This window comes from Arvicola amphibius, chromosome 2 (assembly GCF_903992535.2).
Source record: "Arvicola amphibius chromosome 2, mArvAmp1.2, whole genome shotgun sequence".
Taxonomy (NCBI): Eukaryota; Metazoa; Chordata; class Mammalia; order Rodentia; family Cricetidae; genus Arvicola; species Arvicola amphibius.
The window spans coordinates 27,437,212-27,458,814 of NC_052048.2; the positions used below are offsets into that span (position 1 = coordinate 27,437,212).

At 48.2% G+C, this 21,603-nt stretch overlaps 1 protein-coding gene across 2 annotated transcripts; it reads left to right on the forward strand.

Annotated features, from left to right (window-relative positions):
* Window positions 1–206: 206 nt before the first annotated feature.
* Window positions 207–20,807, forward strand: Hdhd5 (haloacid dehalogenase like hydrolase domain containing 5). 2 transcript variants are annotated; one of them, XM_038320072.1, is made up of 8 exons: window positions 207–344; window positions 6,642–6,845; window positions 9,068–9,180; window positions 12,007–12,100; window positions 13,407–13,437; window positions 15,083–15,257; window positions 18,212–18,400; window positions 18,568–20,807. In XM_038320072.1, the coding sequence occupies exons 1-8, from the start codon at window positions 219–221 to the stop codon at window positions 18,878–18,880; spliced, it is 1,245 nt and encodes a 414-aa protein (XP_038176000.1). In that variant the 5' UTR covers window positions 207–218; the 3' UTR covers window positions 18,881–20,807. The 2 variants fall into 2 exon arrangements, with proteins under 2 accessions (XP_038176000.1, XP_038175999.1); XM_038320071.1 differs by having other exon boundaries at window positions 13,404–13,437; window positions 18,568–20,805.
* Window positions 20,808–21,603: the final 796 nt, after the last annotated feature.

Sequence of the window (21,603 nt, forward strand, 5' to 3'; positions counted from 1 at the left end):
TTCTATTTACCAACGAACGCCGCCCTCGGGCTCCAGGATCGGCACTCGGAACCCTTGAGGACGCCGCCGGCTCGGACTACATATCCCGAGAGGTCCCGCGCCGGCAACCGCTGATTGGTTGCTTCGCGGGGCGCGGGGAGGGGGCGCGAGTTGGGGGGAGGGAGAGACGGGGGTGGGGAACGCACAGTGTGCGCGTGCGCGTGCGCGCGGCGGGCGCGATGGCTTCGCTCAGCGGGTTGGCTGCTGTCCGTGCAGGGCGCCGTCTGTGGAAGCTTCCTGCGCGCCCGTCTGCGGGGCTCCCGGGCTGCTGGCTCCGGAGGGGCTACATCGTGGGCCGTGCTGAGGTGAGGACGAGCGGGTTCGGCCCAGCGCTCAGGGCTGGCGGGCGGGAGGGCTGTGCGGGCCACTGAGCATCCCGGCCTCGGGGACGCCCTCCTGGAGACCGTGGAGCCGCTGAACCCTTCGTCCTTCCCGGAGCGCCTTCCGTCCGCTGGAAAAGGCCGTGTCCCGGGAGACCCATACGGACCCCAGATCAGCCTCGGGTGGGTTCGCAGCTCCTTCCCGCGCGCCAGGAAAGTTTCTTAGCAGTTAATTCGTTTCTACTGTTCGAAGAGTCTGCGGAGTCTTGTTTCTGGAAAGGTAACTGCTTTGGATGTGACCGGTACACTCTGTACGGCTCAGTTGTGCAGCCTTTAGGGCAAAAGAGTCATTCATTTTATTATTATTATTTCTGTGTGTGATCTATACGCGGGCACACGTGTAGGAAGTTGGAGAACAACTTTGGGGTTCTCGCCTTCCAGAGTGTGTTCTGCGGTTGGAACTCATGTCAGGACGCTTGCACCGCATTTAACAGCTTAGCCCTCTTGCTGGCCCTTAATTTTTTTTTTTATCTTCCAAATAACCAGTCGCTGTATACTGGTGCATCTGCTTATCTCTCCCCCTTTGTGGCTGTGAGACTTTAAATCCCGGAGTTTTTATCATTTCAACCCTGAACTGTGTGTGGGCCTTCAAAAAGGACATTTTGAACTGAATCACAATGCTCTTACCATGCCTAACCAATGTCAACTTATTTTGAAATTATAAGTGAATGGATTTTTGTTTGCTTGTGTGAGATGTCTCACTATGTTCCCTGATTGACCTGGAGCTCACTCTGTAGACCAGGCTGGCCTCAAATCTTTGATGATCCTCCTGCCTCTGCCTCCTAGGTGCTAGGATTTCCCGTAGGTGCCACCAGGCAAATGGGTTTTTAAGCTTAAATGTTCAGAATGCTGTGGTCTGCATCCAGAGCAGTGTTCCCTGATTTTGCAAGGGGACAGAAATAAAATTGAACTGTTAAAAGTGACAGATTTGCCTTTCAAGAGTCGCCACCACTTCCTTTGGGAGGTGTCTCAAGGGAAAGGCCTGCCATATTTTCTCCCCAAGCATCCTTTGGGTCACTCTACAGTCATTGCTGAGCACACGAAGGGTCTTAGGCACAGTGCCAGTGTTGTTCATGGCAGGTGTGTGGGGAGATCATGTCCCCTCGTCTGTTCAGACCTATGTGCTGATTCTCTCTGAGAAGAGTAAGATGATGAAATAGGAAAAAAAAAAAACTCTGGGGCTGGAGAGATGGCTCCAGTTTAAGAGCACTGGCTGCTCTTCCAGAGGTCCTGAGTTCAATTCCCAGCAACCACATGGTGGCTCACAACCATCTGTACTGAGATCTGGCGCCCTCCTCTGGCGTGCGGGCATACATTGAGGCAGAATGTTGTATACATAATAAATAAATAAATCTTAAAAAAAAAACCTCTGGAAAAATAAAAATACCAGGGCTTGCCGGTCAGTCCGGTCAGTGGTGGTGCACACCTTTAATACCAGCACTAGGGAGGCAAAGGCAGGAGGATCTCTGTGAGTTCAAGGCCAGCCTGGTCTACAAGAGCTAGTTCCAGAACAGCTAGAACTGTAATACAGAAATACCCTGTCTTGAAAAACCAAAAAAAAAAAAAAAAAAAAAAAAAAAAAAAAAAAAAAACCCCAAAAAAACCAAAACTAACCAAACAAACAAACAAAAAACCCAAACCAGGGATTTTATGCCAGTCTGGAATCTACCTGAGAGCCCCAGTTTAGGACTTCATTAGAATGATCCAATAGGGAAGGGCTGCAGGGATACTGAGGGCCACTGGGTATGAATGAAGTATGCTGATTGCAAGATGTATGTAGATGGAGGGGCGGGGCTGTGTCCCGCCACCCGGCTAGCTTTACCCAAAATAATTACACTGAAACTGTATTCTTTTAAACACTGTCTGGGGCTGGAGAGATGGCTCAACGGTTAAGAGCATTGCCTGCTCTTCCAAAGGTCCTGAGTTCAATTCCCAGCAACCACATGGTGGCTCACAGCCATCTCTAATGAGGTCTGGTGCCCTCTTCTGGCCTCCAGGCATACACACAGACAGAATATTGTATACATAATAAATAAATAAATATTAAAAAAAAATAAAAAAAAAATAAACACTGTCTGGCCCATTAGTTTTAGCCTCTTATTGGTTAATTAACCCATATTTAATAATCCGTGTAGCACCATGAGGTGGTTGCTTACCAGGAGAGATCTTAACCTGCATCCATCTCGGAGGGGAGAAGCATGGCGACTGCATATGCCGACTACCTGAAGCTTCTCCCCAACTCTGCTTCCTTTCTCCCACAATTCTGTCTACTCCGCCTACCTAATTTTCTGTCTCTTAAAGGGCCAAGGCAGTTTCTTTATTAATAATGAAAGTAACATATAGACATTCCTCCATCAGATGTATACTGACTATTGGGTGACCGAGCTAGAAGCTGACAAGGGAGAGTGTGTCCAGGCTGAGATCTTTGTCCTGTCCCCCCACCCCACCCCACCCCACCCCATCCTTGCTTGCTTCCAGGAACTGCCAAGGGAGTAGGGGTAAGGGCTCTGGGCTTGCTACTAGTTCCTTTGAAGTGGAATTCTGGACCCAGAGTTGTAAAACAGGCTAGGAAGCCTTTGGCTCATTTTCCTCTTAAAAGTTGATTCTTTGGTCAGGGGGAAGGAGCTGAGAAATGAACTCAGGCCTTATACAAGTTATGTTTGGCCACATTCTTTAATAGCTACTTTTTTTCTTACAATTTTGTGGGACAGTTTTGCTAGGTAATACCTCATTTGAAGATAGACACCTCCTCACAGTTAGATAGAAAGATAAAAATGTTTGTTATATGTCTTGGAGCCCAGTATACTCTGCTGGGCTAAGGTGCTAAGGGATTGGCCTTGGAGGCTTTTGGCTGTTTGCTCACAGATTTCCTGCATGCATGAGAGACTTGCTAAGTGTCTCTGGCTGCTTTTTTCTAGTGGGCAGAAGTGATGGTCTTACTGATTAGAGTTGTTATTGCCTGCTTTTTCAGTTTTCCTGCCCACCTCCTGCTTGGCCCATGGGTTAAGCCTGTGAGACTGTTCGTAAGCTAGGTAAAGGAACCAAAGAGCCTTGGGAGCTCACACCTGCTTAGTGGGAGGAAGGATGGGAGCTCACACCTGCTTAGTGGGAGGGAGGATGGGAGCTCACACCTGCTTAGTGGGAGGATGGGAGCTCACACCTGCTTAGTGGGAGGAAGGATGGGAGCTCACACCTGTTTAGTGGGAGGAAGGATAGGAGCTCACACCTGCTTAGTGGGAGGATGGGAGCTCACACCTGCTTAGTGGGAGGAAAATGGAGCCATTAGTCACTCTACTTCCTAGTTTACCTGATACAGACAGTCATAGTTTCACTCCCTTAATTTATACTCTCTTGTTTTCCCATCTTATCTTGACTGCTGTTTCTCTGGTGTTCATGGCTTTCATTTGTTATGTCCTTAAGTGGTAGTGGTCTTCCTAGTTCCCCAAGAATAGACTTTCAAAATCTCTGTGTGTGTGCGTCTATGTGTGTGTGGTGTGTGTGTCTGCATGTTTGTGTGTGTAGGTGTGTGTGTCGATGTATGTGTCTGAGTGTAAGTGCCTTTGTGTGCCAGAGGCATCGCACCCCCTGGAACTGAAGTTGTTAGATGGCTGTGAGTTGCCTGTTGTGGGTGCTGGGAACCAAACTTGGATTCTCTGTAAGAGCAGCAAGTGTTCTTAACTACTGAGCTGTCTCTCCAAGGCCCTGAGTTCTCCACACCTGCCCCCACAGGTTCCAAACAAGAAGCATTGGTGATCCTTCCCCTGCCTGCCTGCTGCTCCTCTTTGGTTCACTGAGTGTACTGTCAGCATCAGTCAATGCTAGCTCGGAACTCTTTTCCAGGAAACTCCGCCTGTTTAATTTGATCCTTCCATTGTATGTAATTATCAAACTTAGAATGTCTGGGGATATAGCTCAGTGGTAGGGCGCTTGCCTGTCATGTGTGAGGTCCAAGGTTCTCTCTCTAGTTTCCTGAGAACTTAAAAACTTTATATTGATTCCTATTTGTGAAAACACTGCTGTTATAGTGGCTTGTTTTCAAGGCCGGCTGCTCATTCTGTCCTGTCAGCTAAGCCGTGAGGGACTAGAGCACTGTTCTTCTGGGTTGATGTTTTGTTTATTAAGACAGGTCTCAATGTATAGCCCTGGCTGCCCCCAACCTCTAGTGCTAGGATGGAAGGCAGTGACACCACGCCTGTTGCTAGCTGTGATTTGGATTGGTCACTACTGATGGAGCTTTGTGCACAGACTGCATGTGTTCTAAGGGTGGCTTGACCTAGTTGGCTCCAACAAAAGAGAAATGGCAGACAGGTTAGGCTAGTTCATTTGTTTTGATAATTGAGAAATATCTCTTATATTAACAGGCAGCTTATAAACTAAGAAATGGAATGAGTTTTCAAAAAAAGATTATTTAGAGATTGGGAAATAGAAATGGTTAGGGTGATAGAACTGTGGGCCTTCTACACGCTAGGCAGAAGCAATGCCATTAACTGGGTGGTGGCGCATGTCTTTAATCCCAGCACTCACTCAGGAGGCAGAGGCAGGAAGATCTTTGAGTTCAAGGCCAGCCCAGTCTACAGAGCAAGTTCCAAGACAGCCAGGGCTACACAGAGAAATCCTGTCTCATCCTCCCCTACCCAATAAAAGAAGTTAAAATGAAAACACATTTTCTTTTCTTTTGAGACAAAGTCATATAGCACAGGCTTGCCTGGACTTGTTGCGCAGCTCAGGTTGGCCTCCTCCTAGGCTCTGGGATTACAAGTGTACCACTAAAGATGATTCTAAAATGGTCGGTTTGTTTGTTTTTCGAGACAGGGTTTCTCTGTGTAATCCTGACTGTCCTGACACTCACTTTGTAGACCAAGCTGGCTTCAAGTTCAGAGGTCTGCTAGCCTCTGCCTCCTGATTGCTGGGGTTAAGCATTATCACTTCCCGGTGATTTTTTTTTTTTTTTAAAAAAATGATGCTGGGAATTGAACATATGTCCTCAAGCGTACTAGGCAAGTCGACTTACCACTGAGGTATGTTCCCAGCCCTAGAACAAACTCTTACAAGATGGCTGTGGAGTGGTGGTGAATAACTCATCCTAGCAATCGAAAGGCTGGGGCAGGAGGATCTCACAGACTCCAAGCTTCCCTAATCAAATAGTGAGTTCCAGGCCAGCCAGGTCTGCAAAGTAAGATCCTCTTCAGCGGGAGGGAAGGTCCGGGCTGGATAGATGGCTCAGTAGTGAAGAACATTTGCTCTCTTATAGAGGACCTGGGTTTCATCCCCAGTATCCACATGGTGCCTTACAACTACCCATAACTCCAGTTCTAAGGGATTCCACGTGCTCTCTAGTCATTCCAGGTATCAGGCATACATATGGTGCACATACAGACATCCAGGCAAAACACTCATACATGTAAACTAAACCTTAAAAAGGAATTTTAAAAATATAGTTATGAAGGCCAGTGTTACTGGTTAAATTGTTTATCACCCAAAGAGAACAAGGCACATAATTGTATTTAATAGCATGGGGGTAAAGAAGAGTAAACAGGGGAAATAGAAACTGGTTGTGTTAAAATGGTAGGGTTATGTTTTTCTTTGGATTCCTTTATTTCCTGTTTTAAAATTGCTTATATTTATTTTGCTTTTCCAGGACTGGGCCTTGCTAAGTAGCCAATGCTGGCTTCAGATTCACTGTGTAACCCAAGCTGGTCTTTTTGTTTTTCAAGACAGGGTTTCTCTGTGTAACAGTCCTAGCTGTCCTGGAACTCACTCTGTAGACCAGGCTGGCCTTGAACTCACAGAGATCCAACTGACTCTGTCTTCCCAGTGCCGGGATTAAAGGCATGCGCCACCACTGCCCAGCTCCAAGCTGGTCTTAAACTCTAGACTTGCCTGCCGCTGCCTGCTGAGTGCTGGCATTAGAATGTGTGCCACTGCGTGGTGCAAAATTAATTTCGACAAAGTAGTTCTGTGTTTGGTGAACTTGGTAAACTTCTTTGTGTAGGTGGATTTGGCCAATCAGAAATCCCATGCCTTGGTGTAGCTGAGTGGTAGAGTTCTTACCTACCATATGTAAAGTCTGATTTCTAGCACTGCCAGACAAGCAAAGGAGAGGAGGCAGGCTGTGCTTTCCTCTCTTGTTCTTTCTGATGCCATTTTCAAACAGTGACCTGAGGACGACCCTCTCTGTATGATGGTCTTTCCCCTTCATTTCCTCTGTCTCTCGCTGTACAGAGCCCTCCCACCTTTGGCTTACTGTTTGACATTGATGGAGTGCTGGTTCGAGGCCACAGAGTGATCCCAGCTGCTCTGGAAGCATTCGGCAAGCTGGTAAACTCCCAGGGGCAGCTGCGGGTACCCGTGGTTTTTGTCACAAATGCTGGGAACATCTTACAACACAGCAAAGCCCAGGAGCTGTCGGGCCTGCTGGGGTGCAAGGTAAGAGGCAGCCAGAGCATGGAAACCCAAAGACAGGCTCCTGTTGGACCCTCCAGCCCTACATCCCGTCCCTTAGGTGGTGGTTTGACTGGGCAGTGGGAGTCTTAAAGTTCTAGCGTAGACTTGTGATGACAGCAGTAGAGTCTTACAGGTGTACACACATGGTTGAGTGAGCACAGCAGTCCTGCCCTTGGGACTGAGGGTGTAGTTCATGTAATTCTGTAAACAGAATTCATGCCTAGCATGTGTGAAGCCCTGAGCAGGACCTCAGCATGGCGTTACTGTCTGTGGTGGTCCACCCTTATCACAGCTGTTTTTCAGAACTAGGCTGGGCTACATGACACCCTGTTTCAGGGGGTTGGGGAGAGGACAGGGATCTGTCCTTTATGTTTTAGTGTTTGAGACAATGACTCGTGTATCTGCTCCACTAGTTCTGGGATCACAGCTGTGCACTGCCGTACATGGTTTATGTGCTGGGGGTTAAACCCAGGGCTTCATGTATGCTAGACAAGCATTCTACCCAGCCCAGCAGTTTAGTTTATTGTCTTCATGACTCTTCTAGAGGTCTGGCCCCTGAAAGCAAAGATCACATGCGTTCGGCATTCCACGGTACAGATGGGATTGTGCCATAGCCGCTCTTGTTAACAGTGATAATAGTATAGGCTGATAACAGGTACCTGAGAAGCTGAGGCAGAAGGATTATGAGTTGTAGGTGGCCTGGGCTGCACAGTGAGACCTTGTGTCAAAGAAATAACAAAAATCCCACCCATCCACACAGCCAGCAGCCTGACTGCTCCGGGAGTTCTGTCCCCCAAAAGCCGAGCATCTCCGCCCCTTTGCAGTTCCTCACTGTATCCAAGATGGGTACTTGCTTGGTAAGGGTGAACTTAGGGGTTCTTTGTAACCAAGAGAGTCAGTAAAGGCTGATTGGTTGGGTGGTGCTGACTGAGGTTGAATCCAGGGTAGAGGAATGAAACTAGAACCTTGAAACTCTTTCCAACAGCATTCTGAGGAACCTAGTGTGGTCGTGCACACCTCTGTAATCTTGGCACATAGGAGACTGAGGAAAGAGATTAACCACAAGTCTCAGGCCAGCTCGAGTGTAGTGAGACCCCATCTCAAAATAATAGTCACTCTGGATAAAGACTACATTGTTGGAGATCGCTGGGGATATGGCACAGTGGGCAAAGTGCTTGAGTTTGATTTTTAGCACCCATCTAAAAAGTCAGGCTTGGAGGCACATCTGTAATTCCAGGATTAGCGGGAGGGCTGGAGACAGCTGTATCCCTGAGGCTTGCTGGGTAGCCAGTCTAGCCTGTTAACCAGTCTGGCAAAACAGGGAGCCAGGTTGAATGAGAGACTCAATAAGTTGGAGACTGACTGAGAGAGACACCCAGTGCTGACCTCTGGTTCTCCACACTTGCATCTCCCACATACATAGGCACACACATGCACATAACACACACAAACTAGACCCTGGGCTGGGAGTATGAGTTAATGATGGAACGCTTGCTTTGCATTTGCAAGGTCCTGATTCAGTACCCAACGCGGAGAGGTAAAACTGAAACACATTATCAAGATCCAAGACATTTTTTTTTATGACAGTGACAAAGAATATACTTGTAAAGCCTGTGGTTTTCAAGTAAGGGATGAAGAAATCTCAGGGGTGGGATTGGAGAGATGTTAAGAGCACTGGCTGCTCTTCCCAGTGCCTACACAGCAGCACCTATATAGCAGCAGCTCCCAACTGTAACTTCAGTTCCAGGGGATCTGGCACCCTCGCACAGATACACTGCAGGCAAAACGCCAAAGCACATAAAAAAATACATCTTTAAAAAAGAAATAAATCTCAGTAGGTCTCCAAGCTAAGCCCAGCAGTATTGGTGAACAGTCAGACCTTAAATCTGATAATGCTTTTCTTGTTTCGTATGTTGAGAATTAAATCAGGCACCCCCACCCCCACACCCAAGGGATTGAACCCATGCCCTCATGCATGCTGGACTGGCACTCTGTCACTGAGCTATATTCCTGGCCCAAGGTAAGTTCTCATTCCTATTTAGGTAAGTCTTAGAAAGTGTCAGGTGCTAGGAAAAGCTTTCATATTTTGTATTTTGGACAATGAGCCCCTCCCCTCCAGTGGCAGAACCCATTAAGTGTCTCCCTGTTATTCCCTCTCAAACCTATATCGTCCCTGTTTTCCTGTTTCTTGGTTGTCTCTATAGGTGGATCCAGACCAAGTCATTCTCTCTCACAGCCCCATGAAACTCTTCTCGCAGTACCACAACAAGCGGATGCTGGTATCTGGGCAGGGACCCCTGGTGGAAAACGCCAGAGCGTATCCTTTTTGCTTTGCTGTTCTGGAAGGAGAGGAGGGTGCAGGCTTGGGGTGCCAGAGATATGAGGTAGGCCCTTGGGAAACAAGATAGGTCCTTCATGTGGTCCTTGTGCCTGGTGATGCCAGGCCACATACCACCACATCAGAGCCATCTGCAGAACTTAATGTACAAAATCCTGTGTCTTATACCTGGATAGTCTTCATCTGTTGTGTCTTGAGTTAAAAACTTAGGAGTTCTCAGTGAAGTAAGACCTTTTTGGGTGACTACATGTGGGAGTTTTGCTTCAACCTTCATCCGTCTTTGTCACTCCTGTTATTAAATAGTGTCCTTTTGGTCACATGTACTCAGAAAGCAAGAGACTTGATCCCTGCTCCCGGGCAGCTTGTTTATGTGCCCTGGATCCTTCCTGGGCACCATGCTGGGCTGTGCTCTAAGGCAGGCCAAGGACCCAGGTAAGAACATTGAGAATGTGACTTAATCAAGGGATTCATACTTGAGAATGGAAGAGCATACCCACAAACAGTGAAAGAATGTTTGATTTAGAACAGAACCAATAGAACAAGCATATATTATGAATGGAACTTTATTAGCTTGACTTACACAGTAGAGGCTGGGTAGTTCAACATCTACTACTAGAGAACCTGTGAACTCTGTAGCTGCTCAGTCCACTGTCCCTCAGCAGTCCCCGTCTGGCACTGTTCCTGGAGAGAGCTTCAGTACATGCTGAATTCCTCAGACCTCTTATGTCTGGGCCACTTCCAGAAGGTGCCCCCTGTTGCAAGAAGAGCCAGACTTCTTGTTCATCCTGGCTGCCCTTAGCTCAGCCCCGAAATAACCACACAGAAACTGTATTCATTAAATCACTGCTTGGCCCATTAGCTCTAGCTTCTCATTGGCTAACTCTTATATTAATTTAATCCATTTCTATTAATTTGTATATCGCCATGTGGCAGTGGCTTACTGGAAAAGATTCTAACTGGCCTGTCTCAGGAGGAGAATCCATGGCTTCTCTCAGACTCTTTCCTTCTCCCAGCATTCAGTTCTGTCTTTCCCACCTACTTAAGTTCTGCCCTATCAACATCCCAAGGCAGTTTCTTTATTCATTAACCAAGAAAAGCAACACAGCCCCCTATTCTTGGGAGGGCCTTTCCCCCCTCAGTTAATTTTTCCTGATTCATGTCTCTTAGTTGAATGTAGGTCCAATTAAGATGAGAGTCATCACAGGCTGGGAAGCTAACTCAGCTGTGAGGGCTCTGCCGTCATGCCTAACCATCTGCGTGTGATCAGGACCCACACAGTGGAAGGGGAAGAACTGACTCCACAGGTTGTTCCGTAGTGTCCATAAATGTAACATTTATATATATAAAAAGATGAACTATTACGACATGAGGGGCCGGGAATGAGGCTCAACTGTAGAGTATTTGTCTATCGTGCATGAGGCCTTGGTTTGAATCCCAGCTCTCACATAGAAGAAAAGATGGCATAGGGCCAAGGAGATGTCTCTCAGCTTAAGCAGGGAGTTAGATCTCCAGGTCCCACCCAGTGGAAGGAGAGAACTGATGACCAAAGTTGTCCTCTGACCTCCACACGTGCTCCCTCCCCAACTATATCAATGTTTTTTTTAAAAATGGAGAAGATGGAGTGCACTGAAAGCTACAAAGAATGAGATGGGTTGTAGGTACTAAGGATAGAGGGAAATTGCTCTGGAGCAGGAGCAGCTTGTAGCTTCGGACATGGTTTGGCGGTGCCCTGGGAAGGCAGGGTAGGCAGTTGGAATGGATGGAGTTGGGCATTAGAGAGAGAAAGGGTAGGCTGGGGCTGGAAAGTCTTGGGATGAGCTCAGAGCAGTGGAGAGCCAATACAGGCCCCCAGCTGCTGAGAGGGTCTGTTAGAATAAACATCTGGGGAGATTGGTTTTGAGTCATCTGAAACCTTGTCTAGTTAAGATTGTGGGATGGAATTAGGGACAGGAAGATGGCAGCAGATCTTAGAGGAGAGCAGGTTAAAATCAGCCTGGTTTTCTGCATGACCGCCCCTTCCTTGCTGGATGGGGTTTGACTGTGATTTAGTTCTCTCTACTTCTTAGTGATTGTTGGGTGGCCTTTCCTGGGGAGATGTCAACAAACATCTATTCAACCCAGATAGGGCACCACAACTCAGTGAACCAGCCAGTTACTCGGGGTTACCTTACAGGAGTGTGGGTGAGAGGCAGCCACGTCACCAAAAGCCCATCCCAGAGAAGCGTAGACTCGCATGAGTGATGGCTGTTGAAGCTGCTTCCCCGGGCTCTCTGCACAGCTTGGCTGGTGGCAGTATCTCTTCCCCAGAGGAGGGAAGTGTGAGGAGATCAGGGAGGGAGCTTGTGGCTCTGGTAACTTTCAGGGATTCCCACCTTCCAGGAGGGAATGTTTCAATCCAGAGGAAACAGCTATTCACCAGTTCGCATCCACAGAAGACTCTCCTCCCAACCCAGTGCTTAGGGCTGCACTATACTTACTATTCATGGAGCACCAGTTTGAATGGGCGCTGAGTGTGGCCTAAGCTCCTTGAGTACACGTGGGTTTGGCCTCCGTTCTCTGGGTCTTGCTGGTGTAGGATCTGGTACCTGGAATGTGCCCTAGTGGGACACAAGGATTACACTGGTGTTGCATGTGTCTGCTCTGCCTATGCAGTCAACAGCCTGCCACTTGGTGCCAGTGGGGTTTATGATAGCTCCCTGCCTGCCATGGTGAGGACTGGCTCTGAATCTGCTCACCTGTGATTGAGGTGTCTATAAAACATCTTCCTCAGAACTGTGTAGCTTTGCTGCCTTGATCTTGCTCCAGACTAGGCTTCCAGAATGTGGTAACAACGGATGAGTTGCGAACAGCCTTCCCAGAGCTGGACATGGTGGACCTCGCGCGGCGGCCGAAGACCACGGTAATAAGGACAGGGTGGGTCACTTCACCCTCCGCAAACTCCTGGTTGTCTTCCTCTTCCCTGTGTTGGTTCCCCTTGTTGATCTTCCTACCCTTCTGCTAGGAGCTGCATTTTGTGTTGTGGTTGCTTCTGCCCTGGGCTTGGAGAGGTGTATCTGGCCAAGAATTTTGTTCTCTTGGAAGATAAGCGTGGCTGAGAGAAGCAGTGGGCTCCTCGCCCTTGCCTTGTGCTTTGTGGTAACACTTCCTCCATTTAACAGTGGCTTTCCCAGGTTTTCTTCAGGCAGTCAGTAACCTTGGTACGTGACTTACTGCTGCTCCTTTACCCTGAAGCACAGTCCAAAGAGGCTGCCTTGTGAGGAGAAAACACTGAAGAGTCTGTGTCTTCCCACTGCCCTTGGTATTTAGCTCATATTTGAACACAGTGGCTTGATTTCCTTTTGCAGTTCTGGTGGTCAAACCAGGGTTGTACCGGCTTGGGAAGTCGCCGCTGCTAAGCTACACCCCAGCTCATGATTTCTTATTTCTTGGGGTCATCAGTTCCAGGCCACTCATTGACCACCCTTTAGAGTATGGCTTTTGAGCTGCCCATTGGCTATTCCTTTTGAAAATTTATATATATTTAATAGCTTATGTCAACAATTTAGGATTTGATGAAATACAATTATAGACAAACTTACTTCATTGATTTAGTAGAAAATAGATTATAAGTTTTCCTTCCAGAATTTTCTAGTTGTAGAACAGATCCTATCCTTTGAGAGCTTTCTCTTGGGTCACTAAATTCTGTGAAGAACTAAAGTATACTGTGGGAACACATCTCAGAATAGCACCAAGGCTGAGTTCAACACAGGAGAGGTGGCTCATCTCAGAGCCAAGACTTCAATGACCCAGGGAAGAATAGGCCCAAGGCTAATAAAGAGAAGCCCTCTAGAACTGGTATGAAGATTGGAGAATCATCATGCCCAGAGAGCTCCTCTCTCGGGCTACTTCCTCCTTAGCACCCTGATTGACCTGCTTGACCAGGTCCTTGTTTTCTATCATGCCTGGAGACGCACAACTGACACTGCCCTCCTGGCCAACTTGCCACTTGGCGTCCCTCAGCCTGTGTTGAGCCCAGTCTGGGCCTTGTCTTTCCCTTTGTGCATCTCCTTGCTAAGTTCCCTCTGCCAGTTGGCGTGAACTGGTCCTTGGAGGTGGTGTCTGAGCTGTGTGAAACCTGTCTGCCCTGTTACTCAACTCTAGAGACCGGATACTCCAGGAATGGAAAGTGACTAGCATTGATGGGCCTCTTCTTTGTCTTTTAGCAGCGCCCGAGGAATGACTTCCCTGCCATTGAAGGTAAAAGGGGCATGTGTCTGGGTAGATGTAGGTCCTTCTTTCCCTCTCTGTGTTCAGATTCTTAGGCAAAGTGTTGAAGGTGGCCCCGAGTCACCTGGCATCTAGCTCTAGCTGTCCTCCCAGCTCGGCTCAGTACTCAGACATGTGTGGATGGTTCTTACTGTGGTGAAGAACTGTAAGCTCAGCAACTCTGGAGTACATAGGTACGGACAGCTTAGTCCAGTGTTGCTTAGCTCTCCCCTTGGGCAATCAAGACATTGTAACGTCTTGTTGCCTTCCTGAAGTAAAATAACTTTCCCATGACCCACATCAGAAAGCAATCAGTGGCCAGTGTGGTGGTGCATTTGTAGTCTCCCACTTGGGGGGCGGGGGCTGAGTTGAAGGATAAGGCTAATCTGGACTTCACAATGGGACTCTTATCTCAAAACCAAACAAAGTAATTAGTGTAGCATAATGCCCCAACTGTACCCGAAGCGTAAAGAAAATGTCCTGCTGAGAAGACTGTAAATGTTTCAATGCTATAGTTATCTGAGAAGTAAAATGATTGTGTTAACCAGAGTGGGTAGGACTGCTCCAGCAGTAGAGACAGGCTGTATCTACAGTGCAGTACAGGTGTGTGGGCAGAATCACCATTGCTGAATTGATGTCTCAAATGGAGAACATTCTTGGTAATTTTTTGTTTGTTTTTCAAGAAAGAATTTCTCTGTGTAGCCCTGGCTGTCCTGGAACTCTCTGTAGACCAGGCTGGCCTCGAACTCACAGAGATCTGCCTGCTTCTGTCTCCCGAGTGGCACGTGCCACCACTGCCCGGCTGAGTCTCATGATTATATGATCATTTTTAAAAATTGTTAAACTATACAGGAATATTTTGTAAGGCTGGAGAGATGGCTTAGCGATTAAGAATACTTGATGCTCTTGCAGCGTGAGGCTTGAATCCCAGTACCCACACGATACCTCACAACATCTGTGAGTTATCATCCTGTCTCCACCTCCCAAGTAATAGTGCTCTAGGCGTATGCTACCATGCCAGGCCTTAGTTTGTATGTATTTATTGTATTGCTAGGGTTGGGATTTAGGGCCTTGTTCATGCTAGGCAAGCCCATGATTCCTGAGCCATATTTCAGGGGCCCATGCTCCTTTTCATTTCAAATGTAGTTGAGGCAACTGAGGTTTAGTGCTGAGTAACTGGCACAGTTCCACAGAAAACTTGGCTGAGTTAGGATCAGAGCTCAAGGCTCCTCTCAGCCCAAGTTCTTCTGCTTGGCTATTAGGCTCAGAGATGTGATTGAGAGCCAGGCCCTGTTGAGAACAGTAGTACTTGTGGGGTAAGGTGTGGTAGGTAGAGTCCCATCAACAGGAGCAGCAGCATGAGATTTGCTGCTTCTATGAAACAGCAGTGGGCACAAAGGACACCCTGAGGGTGCTCCTTGCTGGGCCCTGACTTTGTTCGCCCAGGGTGTCCTGGGACGTGGCTTGGTCAGGGATGCTCAGGGAACCTTACTCTTGCCCAGATGTGCACCTCAGTAAAGACCTGTAGCTCTGGTGGGTGTTGCTAACTGGCTTCTATTGTCTCTGAAGGGTCTTCCCACCACAAAAGGGCAGTCCAAGTGCCCTGCTTTCTTATCCCTGTGCCTTTGATTTTTAGGGGTCCTCCTTCTTGGGGAGCCAGTCCGCTGGGAGACAAGCCTGCAGCTGATTATGGATGTCCTCCTTAGCAATGGGAACCCCGGGACTGGCCTGGTGACAGCTCCATATCCCCACCTCCCTGTCCTGGCTAGCAACATGGATCTCCTGTGGATGGCTGAAGCCAAGATGCCCAGGTGAGGACACAGTACCCCTGACTTTTCCCTGATAAGCCCTGTAGGTACCACACTAACGTGGGCGTGGAGAGTAAGGGCTTTCAAGAGTTACTTCGTGTCAATTATTAAACTAAAACTACAGATTACTGAGCATGAAGATGTGTTGAGTGATTTTTTTAATATGTGCCCTTTTACCCTGCTGATCTCAGAACACGCCCATCAAATAGGTAGTCCTAAGGTATATCAGTGGGTGCGTATTCAAGAGTCTCCCCTCTGTACTGGTTCTCTCACTTCTCTGTTTGTCTTTGTATGTGAGCCCTAGGATGGGGAAAGCTGGGATTATAAACCAGGATTGTTTCCATGGTGTAGAGCCAAGTACTGAGACGTAGCTGTGGGTACCTGCGTCCTGCCCTTTTCTCGGGCTGGTAGTACCTCTTTTGTGACCCTCAGGGTGCCTTGTTGTAAAGCCAGCTGATGGCTGCTCTGACTGGGATTCTAGAACCTAGTGTCTTCTCAGTTTTCCAGAGACTGAGCATAGTCAGCAGAGGGTGTTCTAGACAGCCTCGAAGAGACAGGGCTTTCTTCCCGTGATGCTCCCCCTCTCCTTTTCTTTCTCTCTCTGTGAGCCAGGACCGAACCATGTAGCTCAAGTTGACTTTGGTTCATTGTCTTCCTGCCTCAGTTCCCCCTAGTGTATTTAAAGTGTATTCTTTAGCATGAGGTCTGGTGTTTTCTCTATTACTCATAGGTTAAGACATGTTGAATCTAGATGGGGATCAGGTAGGAGTTGGGTATGTAGCTATGAGTTGAAAAACAAGGGGAAAACTAGTTTATAGATCAGATTTGAGATGAGTTTTCCATTCAAAGAAGCCATATTTGAGATTTTTTTGTTTTTGTTTGTTTGTTTGTTTGTTTGTTTTCTAAGACAGGGTTTCCCTGTGTAGCTTTGGAACCTGTCCTGGAACTCACTCTGTAGACCAGGCTGGCCTCAAACTCAAAGAGATCCGCCTGCCTCTGTCTCCTGAGTGCTGCTGGGATTAAAGGTGTGTGGCCACCATCACCTGGCTTGAGACTTTTTTTTTCCCCACACAATTATTTTTGTATTGTTGGAGACAGGTCTCACTCTGTAGCTTTGATTTGTGTGTGACTCAGTATATTCCAAGCTAGCCTTAAACTCATAATTATCCTCCACCTGCCTCCTGAGTGTTGGGATTACAGGTGTGTGCCACCGTGCCTGACTCTGTTTACTCAACAATCTCAAAGTTAGCTGGATGTGATGGTTCACAGCGGCAACTCTGGCACTGAGAAGACAGAGACAGAAGAACCACACATTTAACATCAGCCTCAGACCAGCCTGGGATACAGCAAAGTCCTGCTTCACAAAATAAAAACAAAGAAACAAAAAGAAAATGGAGTTATTTTGTTATTGTTTTGTTTGAGATAGGGTCTTATTATTTAGCCTTGGTTGGCCTGGAGCTCCCTGTATAAGCAAGGCTGCACTCACAGAGATCTGTTTGCTTCTCTGTTGGCGGAGGCTGCTTGTTTGTTCCTGGCTGCCCAGACCATAAATAACCACACAGAAACTGTATTAATTAAAACACTGTTTGGCCTATTAGCTTATACATATTTCTAGTTAGCTCTTACATCTTAAATTAACCCATTTCTATTAATCTGTGTATTACCACGAGGCTGTGGCCTACCGGTAAGGTTTCATCCAGCATCTGGTGTCTCTCTCCTGCAGCAGCTACATGGCTTCTCTCTGACTCTGCCTGTTTTCTCCCAGCATTCAGTTTAGTTTTCCCACCTATCTCTATTCTGCCCTATCAAAGATCAAAGCAACTTCTTTATTATCCAATAATAATAAAAAAGCATATTCACAGCATACAGAGGGGATTCCCACATCACTTCTCAACTTCCCAAGCGCCAGCATTAAAGGCATGCATCACCATGCCCAGCCAGAAAAATGTTATTCTTATGTAAATGAGTGATCCTGAATGTAAGTCCAAGCACAGTGACTATTAGGGTTTGGCCTAGCACTGAGGATGGAAGACAAAAACACTCTACACAAGATAGTTTATTGCTTTCTCATTAAAAGCAGTCAGGTTGGCAATCTAGGGCCTGTGTTCTGTCTCTCCTCTATCAAGGAAACACCTTCCTGAAGCATGTAGAATCCAGAATGACTGGAGTAGGGCTGTTAGCTTGCAGCCCTGACAAAATACCAAAGTTAGCAACTTAAAAGGAGGAAGATCCATTTCGGCTCTGTTGATTTGGGGCCTATGGTGACCAGAACATTGTGACGGGTCGCACATTATGGTACAAAAAACGCTCCCCTCATGATAGCTGGAAGCAGAGGGGTAGAGTGATAGGCAGGTGCATGCCACCAGTGACTTGTTTCCTAGCAGGATCCACTTTCTGAAGATTCCACCCTCCCAAGGTATCATCAGCTAGGGACCAAGCCGTCTTGAGTTATGGGGACCATGTAAGATCCAGACCATAAGAAGGACAGAGAAGAGCGTGCCCTCCTTGTTTAAAGGACACTGGATCAAAGCGTCAGGGGACCGGTGGGCATGCTCTGTCCACCTAGTGGTCAGTGTGCACCACTGGAAGGATGGCGCCGGAGGCTGTAGAATAGCATCCAGTTTTAGGGATTAGGGGCCTGGTGAGATGGGTGTGATCCTGGGGCCCGTGTGAAGGTGAAGGAGAGAAGTGACTCCATACGGTTGTCCTCTGCTGGTCACAGCAGCACGCATGCGCGCGTACATAATAATAGCTACAAAAACAAAACCAACATCAGGCTTGGGGGTGAGGCTCTCAGGTTTAACCCTAGTTTACTACCCTGGGAAAATTGCCTGCTCTTGCCTCATTTTCTTCGTGCGTAATGGCTGCAGGGAGGGGAATTCAGGTCGGGTGCATAGACAGCTTCGAGAACGGCTGGTGGCCTGAAGGCTGGATTGCTGAGATCTCTTCTTGGGCAGGTTTGGTCATGGCACCTTTCTGCTCTGCCTGGAAGCCATCTACCGGAAAGTAACGGGCAAGGAGCTGAAGTATGAGGGCTTGATGGGCAAACCCAGCATCCTCACTTACCAGTATGCAGAGGACGTGATCAGGCAGCAGGCTGAGAGGCGGGGCTGGTCTGCTCCCATCAGGAAGCTCTATGCTATAGGGTAAGCCCTCTGTCTCCATCTCTGGCTTCCTCTGCTCATCTGCCCGCACTACCCTGACCTCCCTGCAGCCGAGTCACCCCCTCCCAGGCTGATCTCTTCTCTGGTGGCTTTGCCACATTAAGTTTGGGTCTTCTCCTCTTTTCTTTTCGGTGTTGCTGCCGTACCAGTGATAACCCTGTGTCTGATGTCTATGGTGCCAACCTGTTCAACCAGCACCTGCAAATGGGAAAGCGTGGAGAGGAGGAACGTGGGACTGGTGGACAGCAGAAGCAGCGGCCTTCAGCAATCCAGAGCTGTGCCTCCATCCTAGTATGCACGGGCATACACAGTTCTCAGGACCCAGGCTCCAAAGGGGCGCAGCTTCCATTCCACGGCCATCGAGACTTCAGCTTCAGTCCGGAGCTCCTAAAGGCCTCCCATATCGTTCATGATGTGGATGAAGCTGTGCAGCTGGTTTTTCGCCAGGAGGGTTGGGCTTGATAGTAAGGAGATGTATCACAGACAAAGGGCTGTTGGGGCATCCGCCTCAGGGAATCCTGTGTGCCAGGCTGTGGTCCAGGTCACACGCATCAAGTCCCAGCCTGGCCCTTGCCACTACTTCCTGAAGAAGATCGCAGCTTCATAGCTATAGAATGACCCTTGGGTAGCATTTCAGGAGGGGATGGATTTCTGGTCCTTCCTGTGCGTCTCTTGCAGTCTGACCTCATACCAGTTCCTTTACCTCTGTGCCTCGTGTCCTCTCAGTAAGGACTTTTTTTTCCTCCAAGACAGGATCTCACTATTGTAGCCCTGGCTGTCCTGGAACTCACTCTATAGACCAGGCTGGTCTTGAACTCAGAGACATCTGCCTTCCTCTGCCTCCTGAGTGCTGGGATCAAAGGTGTGTGCCATTACACCTGCCTCAGTAAAGGCCTTCTAAAAATGGGGACAGTGTACAATTATGTGGAAACTTCTGGAAAGCCTTTGCTCTCACTGAGAGACCCCTGCATGCCAGTGAAGTGAGGTTCTTCTGGTACTCGTGGTGGTTTCTGCTGTATTTTAGAGCATGGCCCGCAGACTTGGTGGGCTTTTTTTTTTTTTTAATTAAAAGCTATCCTAGTATTTGTTAGGTTGTGTCTTGTGAAACTTTGTCCGGGATGTCCTAGACGTCCTGTGAGGGGAGCGAAGCGGGTGGTACACATGGCACTCTTCCTGGAGGCAGAACAATTTGTGACATTTCATTTCCTGAGCATGGTGTCTCCTCTTCTACTGCTGCCCTTCCTCACCCCAGGCAGGGCTCTGTCTAGGAATGACTTACTCTGGCTTTGGCATATATATGCCTAGCACCTTTCTTGGTGTGGAAAAGAAAACAGATCTTTCTTGTTCATGTCTGTCCTGAGGGCTTTTCCCACCGTGAGTCCAGAGGTACATCCTACCTGTGTTGTCCCCAGGGATAATCCTACTCCGGTTCGGTCTTGTTTGTCTCTCCTAGAACCTTGGTAGTTGTCAGATTTCTTGGTGCTATACTTTGAATGTTGACTGTCTCCAGCATAAAACTAAAAATTAGATTTCATGGCACATGGCGTTCTCAGCATTCCGGAACCCGAGGCAAGAGGATTTTGAGTTTGAGGTCAACCTAGGACACATAGCGTACTACTGTCTGAAGAAGTAAAAATTAAAAAACAAACAAAAACCCCTGACTGAGGACCCCAGTCAATGCCTGCCCTGTTCTACTATAGTCGTCGGTGCATCGGATACTCCATCCCCCTCCCTCCCTTCTCATCCTGTCTCCCTGTCTTCCTTCCTGGCCTTGAATCCTGATCACCTGCTTTCACCTCCCAGGTGCTGAGGTTACAGAGGTGTGCCACCATGCCGGGCTCTCAAGTTTTCTTAAAATACCATTGGCTACACCTGACTAACTTCTTGATACCTCTGGGTGCTTCATTGTTTAGAGGTGAGGGAGTGGCCAGGGAGAGAGGAGAATGGAGAACTGGCATCCTGGGAGCTGAATGAAGTTGTTGAATGCCCACTCTCTGAGGACCAGGCCTTAGCTGTCCACAGGCCACCCACTCTGGCACCTCACAAATTACCCAATTCCCCTGCTGTCTCCCTAAGGCTTACGGCCATGCTTTCTTCCCCTGTTTTTCCCATGTCAGCTTTGTTCTTGATGTGTACAGTGTGGGAGTGCTGCTCACCTTCATCTCCTGCCCCTACTGAGGTCCCCCGTCTTCTTGTGCTCCAGAGATAGAATGAGAAAGAGAAAAACACACAGGGAAAAGCTTAGGTTCTCTACCACTGAGCTCTGGTGGAGAAGCTGCCGCACCCTGTGAGCCCAGCATGTTTATTATATAGGGTTGGACAGAGAAGTGGGTTAGTGCACACGTCTGACGAGGAGATGGGTTAGTGCACACATCTGACGAGGAGATGGGTTAGTGCACACATCTGAACGAGGAGATGGGTTAGTGCACACATCGGAATGAGGAGATTGGTTAGTGCACACATCTGACGAGGAGATTGGTTAGTGCACACATCTGACGAGGAGATGGGTTAGTGCACACATCTGAACGAGGAGATGGGTTAGTGCACACATCTGAACGAGGAGATGGGTTAGTGCACACAGATGACAAGGAGATGGGTTAGTGCACACATATAATGAGGCAGAGTTACTGTGTCCAGTGAACGAGAAGGAGCTTTAATTACTCAGTAGGAGCAGGCTGTAAAAGGGAGCGGTCTTGAGGCTGTAATATCCCAGAGAGAAAGCTATGATGGACACTTTGTACAGATGTGTGAACATCTGCACATGGACCAGAGGAAGACTTTGCCGTTCTTCAGCCTCACCTGGGGGTGGGGTGGGGTTGCACTCTTCCCATGTGTCCCATGCCTGCTCATGCTAACACACACTAACTCAAGAACTCCACACACTCAGGGCTTCCCCTGCTCCCCACATGGCTCCCTTCCCTCTTTACCCCCCTTCTGCTGTTCTCTCATTGTCCCATAAATCAGTCAGGTTATAGACTGGATCTATTTTGTGATCAAAACCTTCCTGCGATTTCCTGTTTCATTGAATAAAAGCCACAATTTCTTACCACAGCGCAACCACCTCTCCATCCGGCTGTCCCACCGCCTCACCTTGCCTGCTGTTCCCCCCCCCCCCCCATTACTTCATGCTCCTTCACCGTGCATACCCAGAAGTCCCCAGCATGTCCTGCCCAGGGCCTCTGTCG